At 44.6% G+C, this 27,804-nt stretch overlaps 1 protein-coding gene across 4 annotated transcripts in view; it reads right to left on the bottom strand.

Annotated features, from left to right (window-relative positions):
* The window catches only part of TENM2 (teneurin transmembrane protein 2), a 998,748-nt gene that overhangs the window by 37,156 nt on the left and 933,788 nt on the right, over nt 1-27,804 (bottom strand). For 3 of the 4 annotated variants that reach the window (XM_011997828.1, XM_011997839.1, XM_011997846.1), the window contains 6 exons: nt 24,917-24,937; nt 21,406-21,638; nt 19,735-19,889; nt 17,672-18,546; nt 10,536-10,711; nt 8,536-8,771 (listed from right to left, as the gene is read on the bottom strand). In XM_011997828.1, coding sequence (XP_011853218.1) covers nt 8,536-8,771; nt 10,536-10,711; nt 17,672-18,546; nt 19,735-19,889; nt 21,406-21,638; nt 24,917-24,937 — 1,696 coding nt within the window. The remainder of the gene's footprint in view (nt 1-8,535; nt 8,772-10,535; nt 10,712-17,671; nt 18,547-19,734; nt 19,890-21,405; nt 21,639-24,916; nt 24,938-27,804) is intronic. The other variant, XM_011997854.1, reaches the window with a different exon arrangement.

The following is a 27,804-nucleotide window of genomic DNA, read 5'->3' as shown; positions in this document are numbered from 1 at the left end:
ATATATATGTATATATGAGATTAGGACATCTGTGGTCTCCAAATATCTGAAAAGCTTCATTCCAAAGACCTATTAGAGTCATTCTGGAAGGCCCCTGGGACCTGGAATTCACAGGCAGAGGTGGGAGGGAGAGGGTTTTCATTATGTCAGTGGAAAATCTCATTCATTCATTCATTCATTCATTCAATATTTACTGAGCACCTACTATGTGTTTGTTACTGGGACTGTCACTTAAGATAGAACAAGACAGTTATGACTCCTGCCCTAGGGGGGCAGGCCACAGGCCAGAGGGGGATAACTAACAACAGGAGAGCCAACAACGAAAACCATTTTTAGTGTGGTAATGGCAGTAGACACAGGGAAGGAACTGTGGCAATAAGGAAGGACATGGAGCCAGAGCTGGGACTGACGAGGATGATTTCCCGGAGAAAATGCTACTCGGTGGGGGCCTGGGTATGAGTAAGGCTTGGACAGGTGAGGGTGGGAGAAGAGTCAGGGAGAATATTCCAGGTGGGGAGGGTCAGCAGATGAAAGCACAGGGGATGAGCAAGGGCCTTGCACAGGCAGAGCATGGCTGTTTTCAGGCGATGCTGTGAGTATTCCGGTGCAGGTGGGTGGTCCATTGGTAGGGATGCAGTGAGAAGGGGCAGGGGGTGTCTGGTACGGAGGCTCAGTTCAGATGACCGGAATAAACTCTATTTGTTATCCTTTGACCTGAACTTCCAGGAGTCAGGTATGTTGTATATTTTCTAGTGTCCAAGAAGGAGGCTCCTGATGAGGGCTCATTTGCATGTACCAGGTGGATAATCTGCAGAAGATTTCTGTATTTCTAAGATCCTTAAAAGGGCCAACAAGATAAGGCTCTACCCCTTGACCTTACCCTCAGCTGGTTTACTCTAGCCACACTGGAGCTATCCTCTTCAGGATACAGGCAGAAGTCTCTTCTGCCTCAGGGCCTCTTGCACATGCTAGAGCTTTAGCACAGAGGCTTTTCCCCTCACTCCATGCCTGGGAAATTCCTACCTACTCTTCATTCAGTTCTCAGTTCAAATGGCATTTTCTCAGAGATGCCTTAACCTATAACATATATTCCATATTATCTCCACCCTACATTTTTCCCAAAGCACCCATCACAATTTCTTTTTTTTTTTTTCTTTGAGAAAGAGTCTCACTCCGTCACTCAGGCTGGAGTGCAGTGGTGCCATCTTGGCTCACTGCACCCTCTGTCTAGCACGTTCAAGTGATTCTATTGTCTCAGCCTCCCAAGTAGCTGGGATTATAGGCGCGCGGCACCACGCCTGGCTAAGTTTTATATTTTTAGTAGAGATGGGGTTTCGTCTTGTTGGTTAGGCTGGTCTTGAACTCCTGACCTCAGGTGATCCACGCCCCTGGACCTCCCAAAGCGCTGGGATTATAGGCATGAGCCACCGTACCTGACCCACAATTTCTATATATTGTTTGTACATTTATTTGATTATTATTTGCTTCTCCTGCTGAGGTGTAAGAGCTAAAGACATAAGCTCCATTAGGGTCTTTCCACTTTTCCACATCATCATCCAAAACAGAAGCCAGCCAAAATTAATGTTTGCTTGGGGAATACATTATTTAATGTGTTTGCAGAGGCTTGCCCTTCTAATTATGTGTTATTTAAGCTAATATTAAATTTATCCCAAGTTCTGTCTGCACAAGTGCTGCTCACCATGTAAGGTGAAAACTTTTGTTCACTAATGTACACTCAGTGCCTAGCATAGTGCCAAGACCACAGGAGGTGTTTGAAATATAAAATATTAGTCACGTGAAGAATGAATGCATTGTAGCAGGAAGGAGCTGTGAAAATTCAGGCTTTCATAATGACTTGTGTGTGTTAACAGACCTGTTTGAGTGGGCTCCACGCAGAACTGAGTTCATGTGTGTGTGTTCACACGCACATAGGCACGCCCATCCCCCCACCTCACTCCTCTGTCACGGTGATTTGCCACATAAGTAAAAGTAACACATGTCAACACATAATTGCAATGTCATATTAATTATATGGGAGCCAAAACAAAATTACTGACTCCCACTTCTTCTTGGAATACTAATAACACTAATACTAATATCATGATGGAAGATTATCTTGGAAGCAATTTTTCTTTTGTTCTGCTACCTACACATGTAGCTGTTTCTTGCTTCTGCAATCTCTATGTAAATCACAATCAGGAAGAAATATCCTAGAGCATGGTTATATGCTTTCCTTTACAAAGAGAATCATCCTGCCCAAAATCCATTTTAGGAAAGAGTAGAAGTTTTAAATCTTAATAGAAGGGGTTGATTTTAGCTCTCTCTTCCAAAAGCCTAGAAAAAAGGCTTGTTGGGGTGGGAGGCAACAGCGCCTCAAGAGATCCTCAGGGCCAGGAGTTTTGCCTTATGATTAGGCTTTGGAGGGATGGAGGATGTAGAATATATCTGGGATATTTGTATTTTAACCTTGTATCTCTTTCTTTCTTTTTTGGGTATGGCACCTCTTTTCTCTAGGGCTTCCCTGTCTAGGTACTTTTACTGAGATGTCTATTGTAAGACACAGGTATGGTCATGTGACCTGTGCCTGCCTGGCTCATCACAGATCCCCATCTCCCTGACCAGTGATTGGCCCAGGAATGTGAACTCCCTCTGCCAGGTCAATCTTTCTTCCATGAGATATTTTATGAAAAATAGAAATGCTGGGGGAGATCCCTTCCTTTTTCCTCTGGGTTCACTTAGCTGGGATGATATAAGCCTGGAGCCAACTTTGGCTAAGTCTGCCTGACCACCTCCCTCCCCTGCAATGTGAAGAGGACATTAGTCTACTGTAGGAGAAAATTAGGTCAACTGCTGAGAGAGAAACCCTGCCATGGGATGGAAGGGGGCTTTGAGAAAGAGAAAGAGACAGACGTTCATCTGATATGGGTTGGCTGTGTCCCCACCCAAATCTTGATTTGAATTGTATCTCCCAGAATTCCCATGTAATGGGAGGGATCCAGGAGGAGGTAATTGAATCCTGGGGGCCGATCTTTCCTGTGCTATTCTAGTGATAGTGAATAAGTGTCACGAGATCTGATGGGTTTATCAGGTGATTATCAGGAGTTTCCACTTTTGCTTCTTCCCATTTTCTCTTGATGCTGTCACGTAAGAAGTGCCTTTCACCTCCCGCCATGATTCTGAGGCTTCCCCAGCCATGTGGAGCTGTAAGTCCAATTAAACCTCTTTTTCTTCCCAGTCTTGGGTACGTCTTTATCAGCAGCATGAAAACAGACTAATACACCATTTAATGACATCTTGGAGTCTCTAAGGCCAGCTTCTCCCTTGTGATGGCCCTGTTAGGTGAGACAGCACCTACCCTTTTAAGTTAGTCTGAGTGCACTTCCTGTCTCTTGCAGTGGAAGGATTCCAGACAGACATACGGGCAATGTATTTGTGAATTTATACCCACTTCGGTAGGGGAGCATTTACACATTAAGAAGAAGCCTATAGAAGGCACAGTTATCACATCTTTCTTTGTCACCTGTTGTCTGAGTACCCACCACATGGCACTTGTCACCAGGGATACTGGGGCGACCTGGTCCCTACACTTATGGAGCTTACAGTTGCCATGATGTAACTTCCTTTTTTTTTTCTTTTTGAGATGGAGTCTCGCTCTGTTGCCAGACTGGAGTGCAGTGGCACGATCTGGGCTCATGGCAACCTCTGACTCCCTGGTTCAAGTGGTTCTCCTGCCTCAGCCTCCCCAGTAGCTGGGATTATAGGTATGCGCCACCACGCCCAGCTAATTTTTGTAGTTTTAGTAGAGATGGGGTTTCACCATTGTGTTCAGGAGGGTCTCGATCTCTTGACCTCGTGATCTGCCTGCCTTGGCCTCCCAAAGTGCTGGGATTACAGGTGTGAGACACCACGTCTGGCCTGCTTCATGGTTTTGCAAGGCCAGAGTGAGTGAAGAAGGGAGTGGAAGACAACACAGGCAGGACGGGGAGGAGTCTTTCAAAGGAGATTATTTGAGGAGTTCTTGGGAGGCATAATGAAAATCTTCCCTGCACTGAGTTTGGGCAGGAATGAAGGGACTAACACTCTATTACAAAGCTTTTGGTGAAAGAATGTGGTCCTGGACTATCCATCCGCCATCATCTTACATTTCCCCAGGCTGTAAGGAAGAACCACTGATATTTTCCTCCTCTAAGAGATGCCTCCATCTGGAGGACTGTGGGAAGAAATGATACCTAGGTGGGTTGGAATTTCACCGGGCACTGTTCTGTCATGATGGCTTCACTGAGATTTTTGGTCTTCTCTAAACTCCAGGAATGTTCAGAGCCTTGGGCCCTCAGACCTCTCAGCTGACCAGGCTCCCAGGAGCTGGCTGGTCCCAGGGAAGGTCAGGCCATTTGCTTCATTCATGATACCCATGCATTCTCCCCAAATTCCCTGCTGTTCACATGGGGAGCAGTGATTACATGGTGCTGGTTAAATGGCTGCATTTCAAAGTTCACTTAGTTTCTTCTCCATTCCAAGAGGCAGGGCTGGGGCCACCAGAATCTTACATCTCTGGCTTGGGTTTCAGCTCCCAGCCACTCTCCTTTACACAGCACTCAGAGCGTGGATGGCCACCCAGCCTTCCTGGTCTACATGATCATGGGGAGAGCCTGTCAAAAGGTGAGCATGACACAGCAACCCTGCTAGTTGCCCAATCCTCGTGTGCTAGACAGCTCTCAAATCTCTTCCCCTACCTTCTTTCTTTCCTCGCTGCTAGTGATTTAGTTTCTTGCTTGGACCCTCCTTACTGTCCCTTTCCTCCTGTCTATCTTGTCCCCTCCTCACCTGTCTTCCTCCATACCTGAGGAAGTCGGAGAGTTTTTTTTTTTTTTTTTTGAGACAGGGTCTTGCTCTGTTGCCCAGACTGGAGTACATTACAGGGCATGATCATAACTCACTGCAGCCTCAAACTTCTGTGCTCAAGCAGTCCTCCTGCCTTGGCCTCCCGATTAGCTGGGACTACAGGCATGCACCACCATGACAGGGTCTCCCTATGTTGCCCAGGCTGGTCTCCAACTCCTGGGCTCAAGGGATCCTCCTGCCTTGGACTCCCAAAGTGCTAGGATTACAGGCATGAGCTACTGTGCAGGGCCATGGTCAGCTATTCAATTTTTTTTTTTTTTTTTGTATGGACAGGGTTTTGCTATGTTGCCTAGGCTGGTCTTGAACTCCTAGGCTAAAATGATCCTCCCGCTTTGGCCTCCCCAAGTGTTGGGAAAACAGGCATGAGCCACTGTGCCCAGGCTGGAGACAGCTTTCTAAAGCTACACATCCTAGCACATCACTCTGCTAATGAAGTCCAGGTAGGGCTCCCCATTGCCCTCAGGATAAATGTTAGCCTGGCACCATGTTCCCTTCCATGTGCAGTCTCTGGCTGCATCTTACTTTTCTACCCCACTCTCTAACACATCCACTGCCACACTGAATTAGTTTTCTGAAATGCCATTCCCTTTTTGGCCTCTTGGCCTTTCCATAGGTGATATTCTCTGTCCTGTCACCTCTGTTCCATATCTCTGCCTGGCTGATTCTTACTCTTCAGAACTGATTCCAGATCCTCTGTGAAGCTCTTCCTGATCCCTCGTCAAACGGGAGACCTGATCACTCTGCTACGTGCTTACCAAGTCTTTGTTCATCATCTTCTTCTCAGGCGTTCAGAAAAGACAACATTTTGCAGGCTTCCCTGCAGTTCAGTTGAGGTCCCCTGACAGTGTTCTCACCAGGGTGGGGGGAAGTGAGGCCTGCCGCGTCCAGGCTGGCTCACTAAGCTCTCGTGAATCACCCAAGCTCTCTTCCCTTGCTGCAGCAACTGCACAGGCCCTGTGCTTAATGGCAGGATCGCAAGGCAGAGCAACTGGAGTGAGTCCTCATTAAGAAGAGCTGCCTGATGCATTTGGACCACAATGTGTTAAACCCATGAGATTTCAGGGTTAATTTATTACCCAGCCGTGACCTATCCTCTTCCAGTGGATACAATTAAGTATCCCTTTCCTTGTGCTTTTGGCCTGTATTATAGCTTACATCACACTTACTAATATTGCCTTCTCCAAGAGACTGTTAGCTACTCGGCGGCACTCAATTTTCTTTACCTCTCTAGAGTCTACTCGTTCTGTGCTACTGAATGTAGTGTTGGCACCTAGTAAATATCTTTTGAATAAATGAGGACTTTCATGCCCTCATTTGACAGTGGAGCAGCGATGAAAAGACACGGCAAGACTAAGAGAGGGAGAGAGGAGCCCATCTTGCCGTTGGTGAGACAGCCTGCTAGCCTAATGGGGCCAATGGGTACCTTTGGCTTAGGGGCTGCAAACTCCCTGCCATGGACTCACGAAACATCTGATGAAATGACCACTCCCCAGTTCCCTCAATCCACATCACACCCAACCTTTCCCTTATACCTTCTTCCAATTGCTCTCCTGCAATTTCCAGAAGTTGCTTTTATTTCATTCACTAAGCAGTTTATGAACTGAATTAAAATAAATGAGATGCAAATAAATTCCAGGCTTTCTCCCTCATTTTCAAATTACATTTTCAGTCCACTCAACCTGTTATAATCTCATAGTGATTTTCATTTAAGAGAGCTAAATGGATATGTGATTGTTGTTACAGGAACTAACACCAGACAATTAAATGTTGAGGTGTTGATAGATAAAGCTGTGTTTCGATTTGCATAAACACGATGCCAGCAAATCTAACCCTGGCAGAAATTCAGTTATAAGACTTGTGTGCCTAACTTGGGCTAATTACCACAAGTACCATTATTAAGAGTTTTAATATTCGGACTTGGGATTATAGCCACTTTATTTTAGGGCCACATTTATCTTTATTTTGAAAACTTAGTCAAAATGCATAACTGATTTATCAGAGAAAAGGCACGATTACTACTTATAATCAACTTCTACAGTGCAGCATATCAAAAATCAATTACGCAGCCCTGAAATCCAGTCATTAAGGATTTAACTACTAATCTCATTCCATTTTTGTCTTTAGGAAGATACTGCAGTTTGCAACTTTGCAGATACCAGCAGAGGAAGAAAAACATGAGAGACTGCTGATAACCTAATGTGGAGACTTAAACTTCAGCCAGACAAAGGCGGAATCTTAATATGGAGGGGCCTGGCTCTGCAGGGAGGTCACCTGGGCTGGCTGGATTTCAATCCAGTTACACAGCAAAGGTTACGACCCAAGCTTTGCCGATGCTGAGCCTTCTATTCTCAGGGATTCCAAAGCATTTGATAAACTCCTTGTTCCATTGTTTACTAACTTCCTAGTAGTGCTTGTCTTGTTCTGCAGTTATTTTTATTTATGAGTTTACTTATTATCTGCCCCCCTCTCCCATCTCCCCTCAACCTGAACATAACGTGCAGGAAGTTAGGGCCTTTGCTTTATATGCCATTAGGTGCATAGCACACTGCCTGGCTCATAGTAGGTGCTCAATAAATATGTGCTGAATTTGATGAAGATTGGGATCCCCAGTATTCATTCCCCCTCCCCAGGGAAGGGGTTAGCATGATGGTAGGAACTGTTCCCTCTTGGTGACAGATAAGTGACTGGAGCAGAATCCACTCCTGTCGAGATGATCTGGATGACCACGGATAAGCAGGAAGATGTGTGACATACTGGCAAATGAGTCAGACAGAAAGAGAGACCTGGGGTCGAGTCCTGGCATTGCCCTTTCTAGCCATTGTGTCCTTGGACAGGTAATTTAACTTCCCTGAGTCTGTGTTTTCTCATCTGAAAAATGGAGGTAGTAATAATTATCCTCATGGAGCTATTGAAAAAGTTAAAATAAGATAATACAAGCAAAGCATTTCACATAGGGTTTACAGTATAATAATGCTCAATTACGGTTATATATTGGTTTTAAAAAGATGTCATGTGGGGCAAGTTGCCTGGTCTGGGAAAACTAAGGTTGGCTAAAACTCCCCACTGAGGTTCAGTTGTTATTTCCTCTTGGGAAATCTTCCCTGAACCTCTCAAGTGGAGTGACATCCCCTCTGGGATCCCATCAGGCCCTGCATGTACCTCTGTCTTTTCACTTAACCTGTGATCATCCTGTGTCTGCATATTTTATCAGACTCTCGATTCCTTGAGTGCAAAGAACATACTTTAAAAGTTGTGTTCTTCCAGTACTTAGCAAATTACTTGGCACATAGTAGGCACGAACACCGGTTCATTGGTTGAATTGGCCAGACACTGAAAATTGAGGAAGAAGACAGCAAGTGTGAAAAGAAGACCAAAGCCGTCTCTAGTTACAGCATAATGTAAATCCCCATAGCAGGAAATGGCCGACTTTTTCAGTCCTAGGAAATGGAGAATGTTTTCCCCAAGGTATGAGTCCCAAAGGGAAATGGATTCCATTTTCTGAGCGAAGAGTTTGCCTTTTCTAGGGAATAAAGGAGTATTAGAGGCTTTGAAGCTGGGAATCTTTCTCAGCTCTGTGAGGAAAGGGTGTATCCCCTCCCACTCTGTGGTAACAGATTGGGTGGAACCACTTACCCGGAGCTTCCTGCCAAAGATGGTGACTTTGCCTTTAATCTGTTCCTTTCTTAGGCGCCACTCAATGGAGTTTAAGCCATTCTCCATAGGCAGGGAGATGTTGCAGCGTCCAATGGTGGGGGTGATGGTGCCTGCTAGGACATGGGGCTCGCTGTGGAAGCTGACACCCATCCCATTAGCATACATCACCCGCAGGGTACCGTTATTACAGAGCTGGTAGCTGTTCCGCACTTGATCTGGAAGAACATAAGTGGGGGTGGGGATAGGGAAATAAATTATCCACTCTATTAGTCAGAAGAGAATAGAACCCCTATTTTTTTATATATATATAGGTTTCCATAGTACTTTGCAGTCATCAGTCTAAGGCTGCCTTCAATTAGCACACACACCATGTGAAGGTAAGTAGCAGAGATACTACTGATCCACGTAAAGAAAAACATAATATGTGGCACTCCAGAAAGAATTATGCCGTGATGTCTCTTTTACTCACTGAAGACTATTAATAGCACGTTTAAACATTTAAAGATGTCTATTGCCTACACAATTTGTGTCAATCAAATTCCCAAACTTTAACATATATATTTTAGCTTATACCAAAAAAAAAAAAAAAAAAAATCAACTCAAAATGGACTAAAGACTTCAATGGAAGTCTCAAAACGATAAAACTCCTAGATTTCAGCGAGCCGAGATTATGCCACTGCTCTCCAGCCTGGCGAGAGCCAAACTCCGTCTCAAAAAAAAAAAAAAAAAAAAGAAAGGCAAATGACTTCAATTTTTTCCCCCTTTGCCTGCCATCTAACCCAAGGCTGCTGGTCTAGTCACAGGTCAGATCCACTGCAAATCAAAGCCCAGGATTCTTCAAGAAAATAGAGAGAAGAATCAACCTTCCCCATCCTCATGCTTTTACTGCTGACTGCATCTGATACCACCTCCACTCGAGAACTCTGAAGAGACTCAAACACATGAGGGAGATGGAGCCAGTGGGTGCCAATAATGTGTTTATCTTCCCCAGTGGAAACTACACGAGTCAATCAGACTTCTGACCTTTTCCTTTATCGAAAAGTTACAGGAAGGAAATGTGAGTCAGAGACTCCTTTTACAGATACACTGCTTCCTGATTGTCTGGGCAAAGGAGCTGGCCTGGGCTGGCCTCTGAGATGTCAGCTTTTGGGGCAGTGAGCAAGTGTGTACCTGTCGCTCCTGCAACTCCAGCCGTCATGCAGAAGGACAGAATCTACATCATTAATCATTTGGCAGAGCAGAAATAGAGTCATTGAAACAGGCTCTGCTGTGGGATAATAGTCCAGAAATGTCACCATTTATCTACAGAGAGGACACTTTTATCCTCTGACAACAGGCTAGCCCACCGACATTATATCTTAATTAAAAGAAAAATTAATCGGCACAATTCATTTTCTTGCCAGCCCCAGTGCTTGCCCTGGACTGCAAAACATGTCTAATAGCAAGAGTAACCACAGGGTGGTCAGAGACCTTTGAGATCCCAGTCTTGGAGAGAGAATGTTAAACAGCTCCAGTCCCAGGGCAACCAACTCATCAAACAAATGCTTAAAAAAGAGAATCAGGATGGAACAAGAAAATATGAAATCTAGTGGTGGGCCAGGAGAATGAATGGTCTTTGAGACGATAACTATGTGTTTCGGGTTGGTGGGTAGAGGTGGTGATGGAAGGGTAAGAGGTAGGGAGAGAGTATGTGGGGGGTGGGGGGGAAGGACATTTTCAGATAACTATGTAGACAGTTCAAATATCCAGATATTTGGTTGGGTGTAGATGACATTCTGCTGTATCTTACTAAGTCATTTTCTACTAGATAGACCTCTTATAGAGTTAGTTTGCTGTGGACACTTGAATAAAACAGAAAGCTGAGGGGTACGCTGGATCTCTGGAAGTCATCCCAGGCTGGGTAACTCACACATTGGGCTTGGCTGGGTTCTGGGTCTGTGGGTGAGTTTGGGAGTAGGTTGGTATGGGTGGAGGCTCACCTTGTACCACTGTGTAGGAGGCCTCTACTGAAGACAGGTTGGTGATGACAGTGACGTCATCATCACGGTTGGAGTTCTCAATGTCAATGGTAATAGATTTCTCCATTTCCCGGTGCAGACTGGTTACCACCCCTGTGGGGCGTGTCACATTGGTCAGGCGGCCTTCGTGGTCATAGCTGGGGGGAGATAAACACTGGTTAGCAGCAGTCATTGGGGCTGAAAGTGTTCCCAAGACTCACAGGGCCAGAGAAAGAGAGAGCTGGAAAAGTGGGTTGGCTGGGTGGCGCATCTCCCTGAGGCCCCTTGTCACAGTCAAAACCCCATTATGCCCTGAGAAACAGCGGTGATGCTTTCTTCTACCCACTGATATAACTGACTTCAGATCCTGGAAAACATTGCATTCACCTGGTCTCAGACTTCCTCTAGTTAAAGAGAACAGCCACTCGTGAGCTTCTCTTGCTTTTCTTTTTCTTTTCTTTCCTTGAGATGGAGTCTCACTCTGTCCCAGGCTGGAGTGCAGTGGTGCGATCTCCGCTCTTTGCAACCTCCACCTCCCGGGTTCAAGCAATTCTCCTGCCTCAGCGTCCCAGGTAGCTGGGATTATAGGCATGCACCACTATGCCCGGCTAATTTTTGTATTTTTTTGTAGAGATGAGGTTTCGTCATGTTGGCCAGACTGGTCTCGAACTCCTGACCTCAGGTGATCCACCTGCCTTGGCCTCCCAAAGTGCTGGGATTATAGGCGTGAGTCACACACCCAGCCTTCTCTTGTTTTTAATTTAGGTGTTCTACAAAGCCACCAAATTAACATTCCCAAAATATCAGTTTCACCATGTTAGTTCTCTGCTGAACAAACCACACTCTTTTCCCATTGGTTGCTCAATCAAATAAAAATCTGGCTATTTGAGACCTTCCATGCCCCGAGTCTTCTACTGGGGTCCAACCTTATCTCCCTCATCACCTTCTAGGCCTCTGGACAGTCAGCCTGTGCCAAATGCCACCTGCACATGTTAGCTCAGCATAGAAGGCCTGGCTACACGGAACCTGTTCTTTGGTCCCCAAACCACCATGGCTCCACTTCCCATGCAGCCTTCTTAGACAATTTCCCAATGACCATTAGTTAGCACCCAAGTCTAGGGACACCAGTGATTGTGCCCTACTGCCTGCAAATGGCCTGACATTGGGGCCTCCTTCTTTATGTATATGTGTCATCTGTCCTCTTTTCTTACACTGTGGAGTTTTCTCCCTGCATCACCTCTAGCAAGAAGCCTGGTTCTGGTTGGGACAGCCTTTCCCCACTTTGGAAGATCCACTGTACTCTGAGAGCTGGGCCCTTCGCACATCTCAGACAGGAAAGCAGGCTTGTTTCCAGGTCTGCATGTAGAGGCCTTTGGGCTCTCCCAGATGAGTTTTGTTACTGGAGGAGGAAGGGGAGGAAGAAGGCGGAGCTCTGAAGACATTTTGCTTGGAGGGTGAAAAAGAAGGAAAAGTGGGTCGACCCCTGGGGGTTATTCCCTTTGGACTGGGGAGAGGGAAAAAGCTGGCAGGTTCTGAGGGATGGGAACTGGAGCTTGTGCAGCACATGGGGATGGGGGCTCCTCAGAGAAGCATCCCTGTGGGGACTGCCTGTGAGCAGTGGAAAGGACCGCTGTGGCCTGTTTGACGTTGTCACTTAGGGCTTAGGATGACAACATCAAAGACAGAGAGCACTCAGGAAATGTTTTTGGAATAAAGAATTGCAGACCTGGCTCAGGCTTTCAGGGATCTGAGAAACTTTGCTTCTGGGAAGAACTGGAAGCAGTGAAGCTCTGCAGAAGTTTGAAAGCTGAGAGTGCAGTCACATTAAGCTGGACACCGGGCTGTGTAAAGGTGTTGGGGGAGAGAGGAGGGAGATCTTGGAGCAGGAATCTCTGTGAGCTCAGAATCCACCCCTATCACTTGCCCAGGGCCCCAGGCAGGGGGTGGCACAGACAATGCACTCCCTGGAAAGCCCTGGTGTTGTAACCAGGGATGGGGACTCAGGTCTGCTAAATCGACAGGGCTCCTCTGTGTTTTCCTACCTGCTAAAGAAATCACTTCTCAGGCAGGGGGACAAAGGTGCTATTTACAATAGTGACTAATTAGAACAACCTAGATGTTCCTTTATGGGAGATTCATTAAATAACTGATGATCAATCCATAAAGTGGAAACCTACGAAGCCATCAAGATTGACAACATGGGTTTCTATTTATTGGCATAGACAAATCTACACATGTTGAGTGGAAGAGTGGGGTACAAAATATACTCCCCTGACAGTAGCTTTTTTTTCAGGGAGGGGTAAAAAGTATCAGTATCTATATGGAGCAGAAATTCTCTGAAAATATAGACATTTAAATGTTAATGGTGGTTTTGCTGTGTGGAATTTTGACTAATCTTCATTTTCATCTTTGCATTTTCTCATAATTTAGAAATTACTTATAACCAGCCGGACGTGGTGGCTTGTGCCTGTAATCAATCCCAGCACTTTGGGAGGCTGAGGCAGGTGGATCACGAGGTGAGGAGACTGAGACCATCTTGGCCAACATGGTGAAACCCTGTCTCTACTAAAAATACAAAAATTAGCTGGGCGTGGTGGCATGCGCCTATAGTCCCAGCACTCAGGAGGCTGAGGCAGGAGAATCGCTTGAACCCGGGAGGCAGAGGTTGCAGTGAGCTGAGACTGCACCACTGCACTCCAGCCTGGTGACAGAGCAAGACTGTCTCAAAAAAAGAAAAAAAAAAAGAAATTATTTGTAATCAATACTTTCATGTTTAATAAGTAGAAACAAAAGGTATTTAAAATCAGAAAACAAAGCAATTCTAAGTATTTGGGTACGGAGTGTCTAGTGCGGTACTCAGTAACAGTTTCTCCTCCTGCTGACAAGTACATTCTCTGGGACCAGGTCAAGGATTTTAATTCCAATCCACTGTAGTTTGGGGACACTTACAATGCATAGGCTTGCTGAGTTTCCTTATGAGAGAAGTAGTAGGAACTGGAGTTTCTACTTTCGGGAACAGAGCTTTAGGGTAGGGACTAGAATCTCATGGACCAAAGGGAGAAAACCAGATTTTTCTTTAAGAAGATTTGGCTGCCTCCAGCTCTACTTACTTCCCCCAAGGAGCGTCTTCAGATGTAGGTCTTTTTGCAAATGACTGCATGTAGGAGTGAAGCGCTGTAAGATCCAGCAATGGGATCTCAATGCCAACCCAATGGAACTGGCCCAGCTTGGCTGGAGTGGGGCTGGAGGCTGCCTTTGAATTATGTAGTCAATAAATATTCATCAAGCGCCTGGGATGTGTCAAACACAGTTCAAGGCACTGGATATATGACTGGGAAGAAAATGGAGCAAAATTCTTGCACTCATGCTAGCTGAAGAGGGCAAAACTAAACCAAGGTAGAAAATAGCATGTCAGATGGTGAGTAATAGGTGCTAGGGACTGCAATAAAGAAGGGAGAGAGTGGAGAAAGAGAGAGTATAGAGAGTAGAAAGTGTAATTTTAAGGACAGTACTGTTCTTTTCAGGAATACAGATGGACCTTCCCTAGTCTGGGAACTTAGCAGGCATGATAGTGTTTCCAAAGAGCATTCCGTATCAGCTCCATTTCTGCCTAACTCTTCACTTCCCAGGACAAAGACGAGAGAGAAAGGCAATTTTTAAAGGGGCCCATTCCAGCCTTCGTGAGTTGCATGGCAGCTTATTCTGTAAAATCACTCTTGAACCCCACACCATGGGAAGTCAACTTCCATCTTTTCCTTTGATCTGACATTTGCCCCTTCCCCAGTTGCTGGATTGGGAGAAGTTGAACATGACTAAAGAGGCTCTTTATCATTTCTCTCTTCTGGAGGACCTCTCTTCAAGGGTGATGTGTTTTTCTGCCCCACTGAGCCCCCAGTTTGCTATGGCAGACTCTGCTCCTGCAGGGGATGGGAGACCAGCAGGCAGCACTGGGAGGTGGGAAGAGAGCAGGAGAAATGCAAAGTGAGGTATTAAAAAGACCTAATGTGCAAGCTGCATTCTTTAATTCTGCTTTTCCAAAATAAGTCTCTATCTGTCTGACTCTTGTAACCGCTATACAGTTAGTTGAGTGAAACCTGAAGGGTAGGAAGGAGACAGAGGTGTGCTTAATAATTCCTCTAAAATCCCATTAGCCTATACTCTGAGTTAAACTTCTATATGACAAGTGCTTTGCTAATTTCTAAAAACGTATTATCTCAGTGGATTAGCACAGGGCTCCTGTTAATCTGCATTTTTATCCCCATGTGACAGATGAGACATTGAAGCTCAGAGAGGTTAAATAATGTGTCCAACGTCAATCAGTAAGAATACGGCAGAGAAAGGCTCCTCACCCCTGTCATCCTGATGCTAAGACCCAGGAGCTTTCTGGTATAAGATGCTGCCTTTCGGGAAAGACTGAAAACCTGAGTTCCCTCAGGGATGTAACTAGATCAGGATACTTCTTCTATCAAGACCCAATGGCCTGCATCTGGGGAAATCTTAATTCCAAGGTTGGACGTCCTGGAAGTTTCTGGAACTGGCTGATCATAAAATGGGTCCAGGAAGTTATTTTTTCCTACCTCTCTCTCTCTCTCCTGCCTCCAGAGTCATTGATGGGATGGCCTTATTGAGTTACATCTTCCCAAAAATTCCGGAACAGTTCCCATGTGGAGTCTGAAGGTGGAGTTACAAATTCCATTCATAGCCCTGCTTTATGACGCTGGTGTGCAATACAAAGAAAGCTGGGCTTGGAGATCTGGATTCCAGTTCTGCTTCACTACTGACTCCCTGTGTGGTCTCAGGGGAGTCGCTTTAATTCTCTGAGCCTCAGTTTCTTTAGCCATAAAATGGGGATAATCAAATCCATATTTAGACAGTCATTGTGACAACAGAGTAGACAAATGGCTTCTCTACCTCATGTTCTATGCAGAAAAAAAGATATGGCCACTCTTCCCACCTACAGGGGGATTTGTTACCTGCCCCCATGACAGAGTGGGAAGAGAGGAATCCCCCTAAGGAAGCTCTCATTGAAGGACAAATAGTTTTCTTTCTTTCTTTCTTTTTTTTTTTTTTGAGACAGAGTGTCCTTCTGTCACCCAGGCTGGAGTGCAGCTGCGTGATCTCAACTCACTGCAAACTCCACCTCCTGAATTCAAGTGATTTTCGTGCCTTTGCCTCCTGAGTAGCTGAGCCTACAGGTGTACACCACCATACCTGGCTAACTTTTGTATTTTCAGTAGAGATGAGGTTTTTCCATGTTGGCCAGGCTGGTCTCAACTGCTGGCCTCCAGTGATCCTCCTGCCTTGGCCTCCCAAAGTGCAGAGATTACAGGCATGAGGCATCGCTCCTGACCAGGACAGACTGTTTTCTAGTAGCCTCACAGCCTCTGTGTGGTTTTCTTCATCACGCTTTCTCTAAAGTTTTGGCTAAGGCTATGCAGTGTTGGTCTTGACCGCACTCCCCTGACAGGAGGTGAAGTTGTGTCTGATTTTTAAATTGGCTGTGCGTCTGCCAATTGGCTGATGATGTGCCAAAAGTGCCATCGAACAAAAAGAACTCACCATCTTTTTAGGTAGAAAAGAAAACCTTATACATTTGAACCCCACAATGGAGAATTTGTGGTCACTGGATTTATCAACATTCTGAAAAAAAAGGCAGCTTATCAAATTAAGATAAAAAATCATTCAGTTTCAATGTAACTTCTGAACATTTTAAAACACATTTATGAATCATGCCTATGTTTTCATTATTAGAGTTCAGACCTGTGGATGCACTTGAGTCCAAGCTTCTTTATGGCAGTCTCTAAACCAGGCCCAGTTCAGGCTGGCCTCCCTGAGAATGATGTTTTTCCCCCTCTTTCAGGAGAGCCAACAAATTGTTTCTGAAATGCATTAGGTCTTCGGGTGAAACTGTCAGAAAGAGGTTTCCTCAGAAGAGGAAAATCCCGGAGGTGTTTGGGTGAGTGTATAGCTTCAATCTAACTCGGTGTGAGAGCCAAGGACGGCACTCAGATGGCACCCTCGAGGGCAGAATCACTAGCTGGTGAAGTCTGATCAAACCCCCAGTGTCCCGAAGGTATTAAGATGCTTCAGAAGTCTGAGACAGAGTTGCCCAAAGAAGAAAGTCAGAACCAGGGAAAGCAATTCTTCTGCAATGCAGCAAATATCCAGCAGGTGGCAACAGCTTCCTTTTACATTCTCCCAAGACCATTGGCATACAAACAGGAAGTAAACATTGCTGGATTTAGGAATGATCAACAATGAGGTTTTCTGTTCTCCCTGTTGTGCCCTATTTTTCTCTGTGCCAACTCTCCCTAACTTACTACACTATCTGCTAGCAGCAGCATCCAGACAAAAAGCAAGCAAGGACTCCAAGTACGTAGGGGTTAACACACTCCTTCATCACCTAGGAGAGCCAGATATTTATAAATTCTGCTCCAGTATCAGCCAGCCATTGGGAGAATCATGCCTAGTAACTTCCTCCAACCAGCATCCCACCATTAGCACCTATAGCAGCAGGCACTTTGACCAAGAACTGCCTGCAGGAACTAGGAAAAACAGCTTTTTGCAAAACAAGCGTCAGGACTATTAAGTATGAGATAATTGTTAGGGGAAATATGACCAGCTCTCGCATCTTTTAATATACCTAACGCTTTATCTGTATCGATCTGCTTCTGCTAAGGAGGAAATTCAGAGTTTATCTACCGTCTGTGAAATCAAGTGTGTTGCTGGACCTATTGGCAAATTACAGGAGCCCCACTGGGATCTTGCCTTTTAGGTTCTAATTTCCGCACCCATGGCAAGCATGAATAATCAGCAAAGTTAATCAACGCTTTACCTCCTAGGTGCTGTGCATGTCCAATATCCTGAAATTTGAACGGCAAGCAGGCAACAGGAATTCCCAACTCCAGTAGGGAGGATGCTCAATATCAGAGACCCAATAGAGCAAATCATTTTAGAGTCAGGGAGAGGGGACATGAATATCTTGAGGCCATAAGACATCATTAAAGTTAGAAAGACAACATGACAAAGCAATTTAAAGAGCTACACGAACGACCAGTCCTGATGCCAGCTAGAACAAGGGAAGGGCTCTTCAGAGATGCTTTACAAAACCCACTTACTCATAGAAAGTCGTCCATCCTGTTTCATCGCTCTTGGTGGCCAGGAGCCCAGTGTTCCCATCATAGGTCATAAGGCCAAGCTCCAGGTTCTGTGTGGACACGACTTTGAGGCCTCCATTGGTGCCCACGGTGAGGGTGATGATCTGATTGTCAGGCATGAGCAGGTGACGGGGCATGCCACTGCTGTCCCGACGGATCTTCAGGGAATTCCCATTATTGTCAATCAATTCAGTGACATCATTGTCAGCACTATATGTGAAATTGTACAAGTACTCCCCTGTCACCAGGCTTACAGTGTATTGGTGGATGCCATCAGCATTGAAGACATATAACTCCTGCTCTCCGGGGGATGCAGCCTCATACTGGTTGAAGGCATTAAGAATGGGCTTGTTCTTGCTGACCGCCCTGATCCGAATATTTCCAAGGTCTGCAATGTAGATGGTACCATCTGGAGCTACAGCTAAGGATGATGGGGAATTCAAGATGGCATCAGTCGCGTAGGCATCATCTCCTGAATAGCAGTTGCAGTTGACATCGTTTTTGCAGTCGCAGTCTGAGGCTGCCCCAGCTAAAAGACAGATCTCCCCGTTGGTTGTTACCTGGCGTAGACGGTTAATCTTCTTCTCATCTGTCTCAGTGATATAGAGGACCCCAGTGTGAGAAATGGCAATGGCGCTGGCTGACTCCAGGGCAGAGTGAATGGCTAGTTTGCTGAGTGAGTAGTCAATACCAGGAACCTGGCAGTGCATGGGGCGTCCTGCAATGATGCTGACTTGGTGGTTCTCGGTAATTCGAAGGATGACATTGTTCTCTAGAACATACAAAGAGTTATCCATGGGATTGACGGCAAGGTCTGTTGGCCACTCCAGACGAACCTGTGGATGATATGGTATCAGATTAAAGAACAGCCTTTAATATGTCCAACGTTTAACTGTAGGGCACTTACTGGTTTTATGTATATAGGAAAAAAGACAGCTTTTTAATAACACACTGTAATAGAAATGCTCTTCATTGAACCAGCTGCTCATTACCCATGATGAGTGGGTGTGATGGAGAAGAAGAGATAATGTAACATATATTTCCTACCATGTTACAAATGACCAGAACAGGCCATCAGCTCTACCTATGATGCTGCTTCTCAGCTCTAGATAGTTGGACCAGCATCAGAGCTGTCATATATGGTTGCACAGGTAGTTCACTACAAAAGAGACCATGCCATCTAGCCCATACTCTCCTCTCCAAGCAGATGCCTATGGAAGCTATGTTCATTTGGAGGTGGCACCTGTATCTAATTCACAAAAAGGAGCCATGTGGCTTGGAAGGTGGCTCTGATCAAAGGGGAGCCAAAGTGCAGGCTCGCCAGCAAACTACAACTTGAGTATCTGCATTAAAAAATAAACTGAACCAAACACATCTTTCCTCTATGGAATTTGAAATAAAAATCTCAGTAGCAAGTTGTCTGTTGTGGAACTTGAGCTGAAATTTATGAGGTTGGCCAAGGGTTGAAAAGGCCGTTGTAGAAAGGCTGAACGTATATTCCAGGCTGTCTGAGAACAAATGCTGTACATTTGAGTGAGCCTCTGTTCTCTGCCTCTGTAAGAGCCCAAACTAAACACACACTTTGGGTGATATTGTAGAGGGCTCTGCTTTAGTTACTACTGCACAAAGTAAAGGTTTATATAGTGAGGATGTAATCATTTCAGATTAACAGGGAAGTTCTGATTGACATATAACACTGTACAGTACATTCTCAAACCTGCAATAATGATGGAGAAGGGAGGTAATTACATAGCAACTTCTACCCTGTAATCTGCCACGGCTGGAGTATGTCACTGGCTGCACTTTTCTTAACAGAATTTTCCCTCTCTCTTACTCTCTCTTTCTCTCATGCCTATCTGACATTTTCCATTCCATCTTACTGTTCAGCTCATCTCAGGCTTTCTCCAAACAACCCCGTGATCTGTATCTTCCTATTCCACTTCCAAACCAATCAGGAAGCAGGTAAGAAGCTCAGGCCAAGAGGCAGGTGTTGTTTAGTGAAGAGAAGTAAGAAAGAGTCTCACCTGGGCTACATCCATGCTGGAATCACAGCTCAGCGGCCGGACAGCAGTGAGGTCATTGGAGCCCAGCAGGGTGGAGATGATTCCATTCTGGTCGACCTTCCGGATCATGGTGGCATCAACAAAGTACATGAGCCCATTCTTGTCTACTGCAATACCTGAGCAAGACAAGCAGCGTGGATTTATCTCTTGGAAAGAGGTAGGATTGTGGGGTAGAGGTGGGAGATGAGATGCCTTGCTGAGCACTCTGTGCTTAGATCAGAGACCCTACTGGAACTGATTAGTACCCTCAGAGCAGTGGTTCTCAGCCTTCTAAGGCAAGATCCTTTCTCATGGGCACTGTGCTGGGATTTGTATAGCTCCTAGGGTGCTGGCTATATCACCACCCTCTTCCCTGCAACTGATGAAAGCATGCTTCTTGGGCTGTAAATGAACCAAGGCTGCAAATGAATGAAGCAGGAAATAACTTTGCATCTGCTCTCTTTAGAAAAGAAGTTATTTCTGAAGTTCATTACCCTAAACATTATTAGTAGTAAGTTACTTAAATATACTTCACAACTGATTGCAGCAGTAAGGCTGAGAAACTATGATTCTTGTAGTTACAAACTCCTAATTCAAGGTGTATGCTTTAGGAAGTATTCCCAGTTAAGCCTGACGCCAATCAGCACTTCAATGCCCCAGGGGGCCACTGCGGCCTAGCATTCCCCTGTTGCAGCAGGGCTGGAAAGGCACAGATATGGCTTCTATTTATTTTGTGTCTTTGCCCCAGTGCCCAAGTACAAGGCTTTGCCTCCTTAATCCATGCTGCCCTGCTGCTTTCACAGTAGCTAAAAATGCTAACAGGAGTTGGACTCTCAGATGATTGCTCCTTAATGTTAAGTAATTTTAGTCCTTTTCAAATAGAGACCCATGGGTTCCCAGAACTTCTCCATCCTGGACTCCTGGAAATTATACCCATTCTTAATTACTACCATTTATTGGGCATTACAACATGTGAGGCAGTGCACTTTAGACTTCATACACATTTGCTGTCTATCACGAAAGTCTGGGCGTGGCCAGAGGCCCCCAGCTGGGCTTTGTTTTGTCTCCAGCCCACACAGCTGGCACTCTGGCTCATGGAGCTAGGATTTCCTCTGATTTTCTGTGACTGGCAGCCGTCAGAAATCTCCAGGCACAATCCCCTTCACTTTCCACTTGGAGCCTATGTGCATGATAAAGTTTACTTCAAATAAATAAATAACTAAGGTTTTCTTTTTCCTTTCTTTTTTTTTTTTTTTTGAGACGGAGTCTTGCTCAGTTGCCCAGGCTGGAGTGCAGTGGCGTGATCTCGGTTCACTGCAAGCTCTGCCTCCCGGGTTTATGCCATTCTCCTGCCTCACCCTCCCGAGTAGCTGGGACTACAGGCGCCCGCCACCACGCCCGGCTAATTTTTTTGTAATTTTTAGTAGAGACCGGGTTTCCCTGTGTTAGCCTGGATGGTCTCGATTTCCTGACCTCATGATTGGTTTTCTTTTTAAACACCCATCCACACACCAAAGCAATCTATCTGATTAAATGATTATAGGGAAAGCTGTGTTTTGGACTGTTGGGCTTAGTTACGTTCTGAAAAGAAGAAAGCCAAGATGGTGGCAAAGCTTTATCTGGGGCGGGGGACTCTTCCTTGATGGCCTTTACCTCTCGGGCTCATCAGGGTTGCATCTATGGCCTTCCCTCCGTCCCCACAGCGGGCTTCATCAAAGGGCAGACACTGCTCTCCAGTCCCTGCCACAACTTCCGAATTCCCAGCCAGGTCTTTGGCTCCACTCAGAGACTTGACGCGGTAGATTCTCCTGCTGTTGGTGTCGGACACGTAGAGCGAGCCGGACACGGGGTCCACTGCCAAGTAGTACTTGTGTGCCGGGTTGTTGCTTTAGTAGGAGAAGCACAAAGAGAAATGAGGAGGGGGCTATGGAGCTGGCTTCTTAGATCGAAGGAATGACAAAAATCCTAGCAAGACGCTTACCTTCTCTAGTGTCTTTCCACTTTAGTGAACTGGAAAGAATCTAACATCAGACTCAGTGTTCTAACACATCACGATTCGTAGCTACTTCTAATTGGACTTATGCTCCTTATGCTATCAGAGAATTCATTTCCCACCATGCTCAACAACTGTTGCTTCATTTAGCCACTATGAGAGCTCCCACTCCGATCCTGTTTTTGTTAGCAGGATAGTTATTCAAGACCAGCTACAGTCCATGTGTGTGCAGTCTCCTTAATTTCCCCTTAAGGACTTAGTGTATTCTCAAGTGGGATAGAGGAACACTTCCATGTGACAATGTTCTCATGTTATCCTATGCCTCCAGGGTACTAGACCATTAATACTAGGGCAACCTGGAGTTTTCCTAATTTTATCATGGGAAGCACCCCAGAACCACTCCCAATCTCCAGGCTCAGCGCTTGCTTCTTTACTGCTCTTCAGTGTGGATATGGATAAAGTTGGCATTTAGTGTAAAGACATGTGGGTATCTTGCTGGTACTGTGTCTGGAATCTGAATTACTGGGAGAGGAGATGCACTTTTCAAATCTGGGTTACAGTGAGGTCACAGGCATGAGTCAGGGTCTGCCAGGGCCCTCATCCACACTAGGGGATTAATACCTTAGTATGTGTGAAGTATATTAGGAAGACGTGAGCCTCTGAGACCTGGGCTGCTTCCACTGCCATGTGTCTAGCTGCCCTGTGTGAGGCTAACTAGGACAGAGTAAGATTTGTAGAAGTGGCTCAGGGCTAAAACACAGGAAACTCAAAACTCAATTCTGACCCAGCTGGCGGTGACCTTGGTTAAGTCATTTGACTGTATCAGGTCTTAGCTTTTTTTTGGGTGGGGGGGGCTGGGGGATTAAATCAATCATACTGGATATTGCTAATGTTCCCTCTGGCTCAAAACCCTGCAGTTCTTCCCTTTGTAGTATCTGTCACTGGTTTGAGGTTGGGACCAGAATAGGTGCTTATGTTATTCCTCTACTGGTTATTACAATCACCACCTCTAGGATGCAAGCAATAATTGCCTTTCTGCCTCAGTGTGGTAGACTATGTTTTGAAATGAGCACAGCCCCCCCTTTTTTTCCCTGCTATTTTATTTTATTTTTCTTAGAGACAGAGTCTCACTGGAGAGCAGTGGCACAATTCTAGCTCACTGCAGCCTGAAATTCCTGGGCTGAAGTGATCTTCCCACCTCAGCCTCCCGAGTAGTTGAAACTACAAGTGCATGCCACCACGCCTGGCTAATTAAAAACTGTTTTTTGTTTGTTTCTGGTACAGATGGGGTCTCACTATCTAATCAGGCTGATCTCAAACTCCTGGCCTCAAGAGATTTCCTGCCTTCACTTCCCTAAGTGCTGGGATTATAGGTGTAAGCCATGCAACCAGCCTTTTCCTATTATTTTTCAATTTTACTTTGGGGTGATGGGAGAACAGGGGCTGGGAGAGGTGGAGGGAAGGTGAGAGAGATGACAGTGTTGGATGCATTTGTCCTGTTGACATTAGCTAGTAAATTACTAATTAAAACACCACCATTTGGGTTCTTCTCTGATTTAAGGAAAAAAAAAAAAAAAGAACTAGGAAGCTAGTTTTGGGAACAATCTGTGTTGAGTTGAGACCACCTTTCACTCCAGTTTCTATTCAGGTTGCTATTAAGACACATCCCTGAACTAGAAGTCAAAGTTTTTCTGAAATTCCAGCCCAGAATAGACTACCTGGGTTCCATTCCTTTCCTTTCCTCTTTTCTTCTTGTTTTTTGGCTATTAAGTCATTAGAGACTATCCATATATGCAAAACAAATTAGGGCAGAAAGGGAAAAATTCATGCCATTTTTTAATTAGATGCTGCACTCTGTTACTGAATGAACAGTAGCTGGCATGATCAACAGAAGGATGAAGGCATTGCACATCTGTGCCTATCTATGAGAGAGATAATTAATTTTGGACTTTCTAGGGAGCCCGATTTGAGGAGGCTTTTCAAAAGCTCTGGCAGAAGAGCAGGCAATGGAGGGTGTGAGGTCAGTTCTTGCTTGGGGAGACCATTCTTCCTTACGGTCTCATACCTATTTTCACTAAGATGCTTGCAGAAAAACTCAGGTCAGAGGGACAGCCATGCCTCCACACCTGTGGCTGTGGCAAAGATCACATGAGGTTGGTGAATTTCCTGGAAAAATGTCCTTCCAAGGCATTTCTACTTATTTTTAAAATTTGACTCAAATGGGGTGCCTATAACCAGCCAGTTTTGGGGTGCCTGAGGAGAAAGCAGAGGACTTTTTCAATGCATGGCCTTTCCACTCACTGTTATGATCTTATGCAATTTGACTGCTTTTTGTCTAATTTTGACCTAACATCATGAAGGAAAGCTGTCCATGTTTCATTTCAAAAAGTGAGCAGAAGCATTCCGTTGAGTAGTGGTATAGATTGCTTTGTTTTTTCTCTTCTTCTGAATAAAAATAAGGTGACTTTTCTTTAAGAAAGTTCATGCTATCTCCATTTCAGCACAGTTCACGTGTGAATGCACGTGTATGTGTGTTTTACACTTTATCTGTGAATTGTCCTAGTGTGGTTTTAAATGATAACCTTGGATCAATATAATGATCAAGGCGGTTTTGATGAATAATACTTGGTCTCTATCCTTCAAACTATTGAAAAGTGATTTTACTCCATGAAAATTCTCAATGCATCTGACTGTTGGATTCACTCTGACCGGCAGATTGGCAATTAACTTTTTTTTTTTAAAGATGACCATATATCCAGGGGAAAAAATCATTAATGAGTTGAAAATGAGTTTTTAACCCGTTTCCAGTTCATTAAAGCTTTTGTGAACCCAGTCCAGCATTTACAAAAGCCAGGAGTTTGCCTCAACTGTTTAGCCCAATTATGGACCGCACTGAGCAGTCGGGATAAAAGTTCGCTGAGGGTTCATTATCTTGCACTTGAATCTCCCGGAAATTCTAATTACTGTCAGCTTATTTGGTTGCTTTTTGACTGCATTTCATAATTGCTAAAGCTTACCATATCCACAACACACAATTAGCACATAAAAAAGTTACTATATTTGGTACATAAAAATATACAACATTACACAAGAAGCACAAAACAAAAAAAGCAAACACAAGGAAGCAAACGAACCATATCAAATTATATGGGAAAGAGTTCTTCATCTTACCTATGTTTAAACTCTTTATTTCTTTATAGAAAGAAAACAGAAAGGAAAAAAGAACAAACAGTTAGCGGAAGAATTGATGATAAAGCAAACATAACATTTTTGTTTCTCGTATAAAGGGGCCCAAAAAAGGCAGTCTTTTTCTTTTTTCCCCTGTAACTGACAACTCCTGGCTCAATAGCTTGCGAAGTGCCCCTGATTTTGGACTCCTCCCAGACATTGGACAATCTGGACAAGAAAGCTTGAATTCTCTCATCAGCAATGTGACTGTCACAAGACACAGATTTCTATAGGTGAAATATGCCTCCTGACTAAGGAAGGGATGGCAAACACGTTATGTTTTGGGTGCCAACATGTGTTGACCAGTAATGGCTACTGGAAGTGTGGTGGTAGAAGGATTTTGAAGCCAAATTTAATATCAGCTATAAAGAGTACTGTGACTCACTTGTAATGTCCACTCTGAGTGTGGGAGGGAGGATGGTGACACCTGTACCACTTAGTTGCCATTAGTGCATTTCACGGTATCTCATTAGTGCATTTCATTAGTGCATCTCCCACCCAAGAGGGAGACCCTGCTCAGAGCCTACTGCAGTTGGGCAAAGGCTGTTGAACCCTAAGACTCTGAACCACTTCCTTTCCCTGCTCCATGTCACCTTCATTGTCCCCTTTTCACTTGGGGTGGGACCCCAAATATGCATTCTTTCTAAACGGTAACGTCCAATATTGCAATAAGGTCCACAATGAAATTTATAGGTAATAATATCCTCTTGGAATTGGAGTCAAAGACTCCAGTTATCGTTTCTTATCAGAGAATTAGTAAAAATTTTGTTGTTGTTTTAAGAGAAGAAATATATTCAATTTCAATAGGAAAGTGGCTGAAAGTTAACGTGCCAGAGATGAGAAGATGCTAGGGTCTCAAGTAAGGAGAAGGACTCCTGTTCTCGAGGCTTCTAGGCCAAGGTGGAAGAAACCCCTAACCCCTCTTTTCCTTTCAGTTGAGGAGGAAGGCTTCAGGGAAGGGACAAAGAGAGTTTAATGCCCTGATTTCTGCTCAGGTGTAGCTCAGTCCTCTGCCGGGGGCCATCATTAGTGGTGGGTTTGCACAGGGATTACAATTTTATATTTTATTCCAATGTGTTAGTTTTTGCAAAAAAAAAAAAAAAAGTTAATTAAATGATGTTGATAACTCCTGAGCTCTGACTGACATAGTGCAATTTAAGATTCATTCTGCAAAGCCTGGTGTGTCAGGGTGGCAGCCGGGAATTCTTGCATCTATTTTATATTGCTTAATGAAAGTGAAATGTTATCTGCCACCAGTGGTAGTCATATTTGGCTCTTAATTATTGCAATATCAATTTCACTTTTTAAAGTCAAGATTTTGTAAAAATACTGGATGGGATTTGGGTCTGCAGACCTGACCTACTTCTTTCCTAGGAACATCTGCTTTCAGTTGATTAATATAAGATCTATGTTGGAGGAAGGAGAAGGGCAGGGGTGAAGGATCAAGTCGTTGGAGAGTGTAGAGCCTGAATGATCATATGAATATGAGCTTTGGAGAAAGGCTGAGGTCACTGCTATTCCAGTGCAGGATCACAGCAGGCTGGGTGCTTAGCAGGCAACAAACCAGAATAACAGCATCACCAAGTCAGTCTATGCAGCTGGGTTCAGATGTCCTACTTACAAGGGATAGGTTTAGGCTTTGTGTGCATGGTTTTAATACCACAGACTCTTTAGGTGAGCCCTTCGAGGAAAAAGTGGTGTTTCAGATGGGAGAATTGAGATGCATTAGCTCTTCTTCACACTGTAGAGTCTCAATGATGTCTCTGCGAAGCCTTCAGGGTCTCTTGTGGCATTCTCAGCCTGACTCTCAGGGCTGCCATCATGCTGTCTGGTGATTTATGTTTGTGTGCCTGTCCCCCTCACTTCTTTGTGAATAGGACATGACTCACTCATCTCTGAATTGCAGGTACTTAGTAGAAGGCCCAGGAGAGAGTTAGGGCTGGAAAAATGGGTTCTTGAGTGAAGGAAGCAAGGAATGAGGCTGCTTCCCTTAGAGAAGGGGAGATCCTGCCTAGGACTAGCTCCAATCCCTCATGTTCTGCTCAGAATGACAAATCTACAATCCGTGGAGACTGTTGTCTTTTTTCATTCCAGCTCTCTCTGTGCCACATTTTCCCCTTGAGGAAGGTGGACTTGGAGTAGCCACAGGGTTGTTTTGTTGTTGTTGTTCTAACGAAAGAGAAGTTGACTTGGAGTACATTTGGTTTAGTTTCAGGAGGATGACTCATGTGGCTCGTAGTCCTTTGCACCCAGCTAAATGGTTGTTAGCCATTCTTGAATAGGAATGTCTTTCAGGAATGCTCCTTCCCTACCATGTTGATTTGTCTAACATCATTGCAGAGAGTAAAAGGCCCCATGTAGAATTCATATTTCACTAATACAAGGACATCGATGACAAACTGGTTAATGAGCATCATTTCAAATATTATTTAGATTATTTACTCCACAGGAAAACCTGAAATGCCCAGAGATATTACAAAGGAAACTTGATAAAGATTTTCCCCAATTTTATAACTCTAATGATTTACACATCACCAATAATCAATTATGAACACAAAAGAAAGTTTTTTAATTTATCAATAATCTGAAACAAATTTTGATCAGCCCTACTAGAGGAAAGACTGAAAATTCCTCTGTCACTTCTATAGATAATGAAATTACAAAGTGACTGTGATATTAAAAGATGATCAAAGATATGCAGCCAAAAAGTATAGAAAACCGTGTATCGTGGAAGTGTTACAGGAGATAATTAATAAAAATATTAGGTTATTTGTCTGGATTTTGTGATGTTTGTGATAGAATTGGCTTTTCTAAACTTTGCAAGTTTTTGG

This window comes from Mandrillus leucophaeus, unplaced genomic scaffold, assembly GCF_000951045.1.
Source record: "Mandrillus leucophaeus isolate KB7577 unplaced genomic scaffold, Mleu.le_1.0 Scaffold115, whole genome shotgun sequence".
NCBI lineage: Eukaryota > Metazoa > Chordata > Mammalia > Primates > Cercopithecidae > Mandrillus > Mandrillus leucophaeus.
Note: the sequence above shows the minus strand (reverse complement) of the source record. Positions and strands in the feature narration are given on the sequence as shown.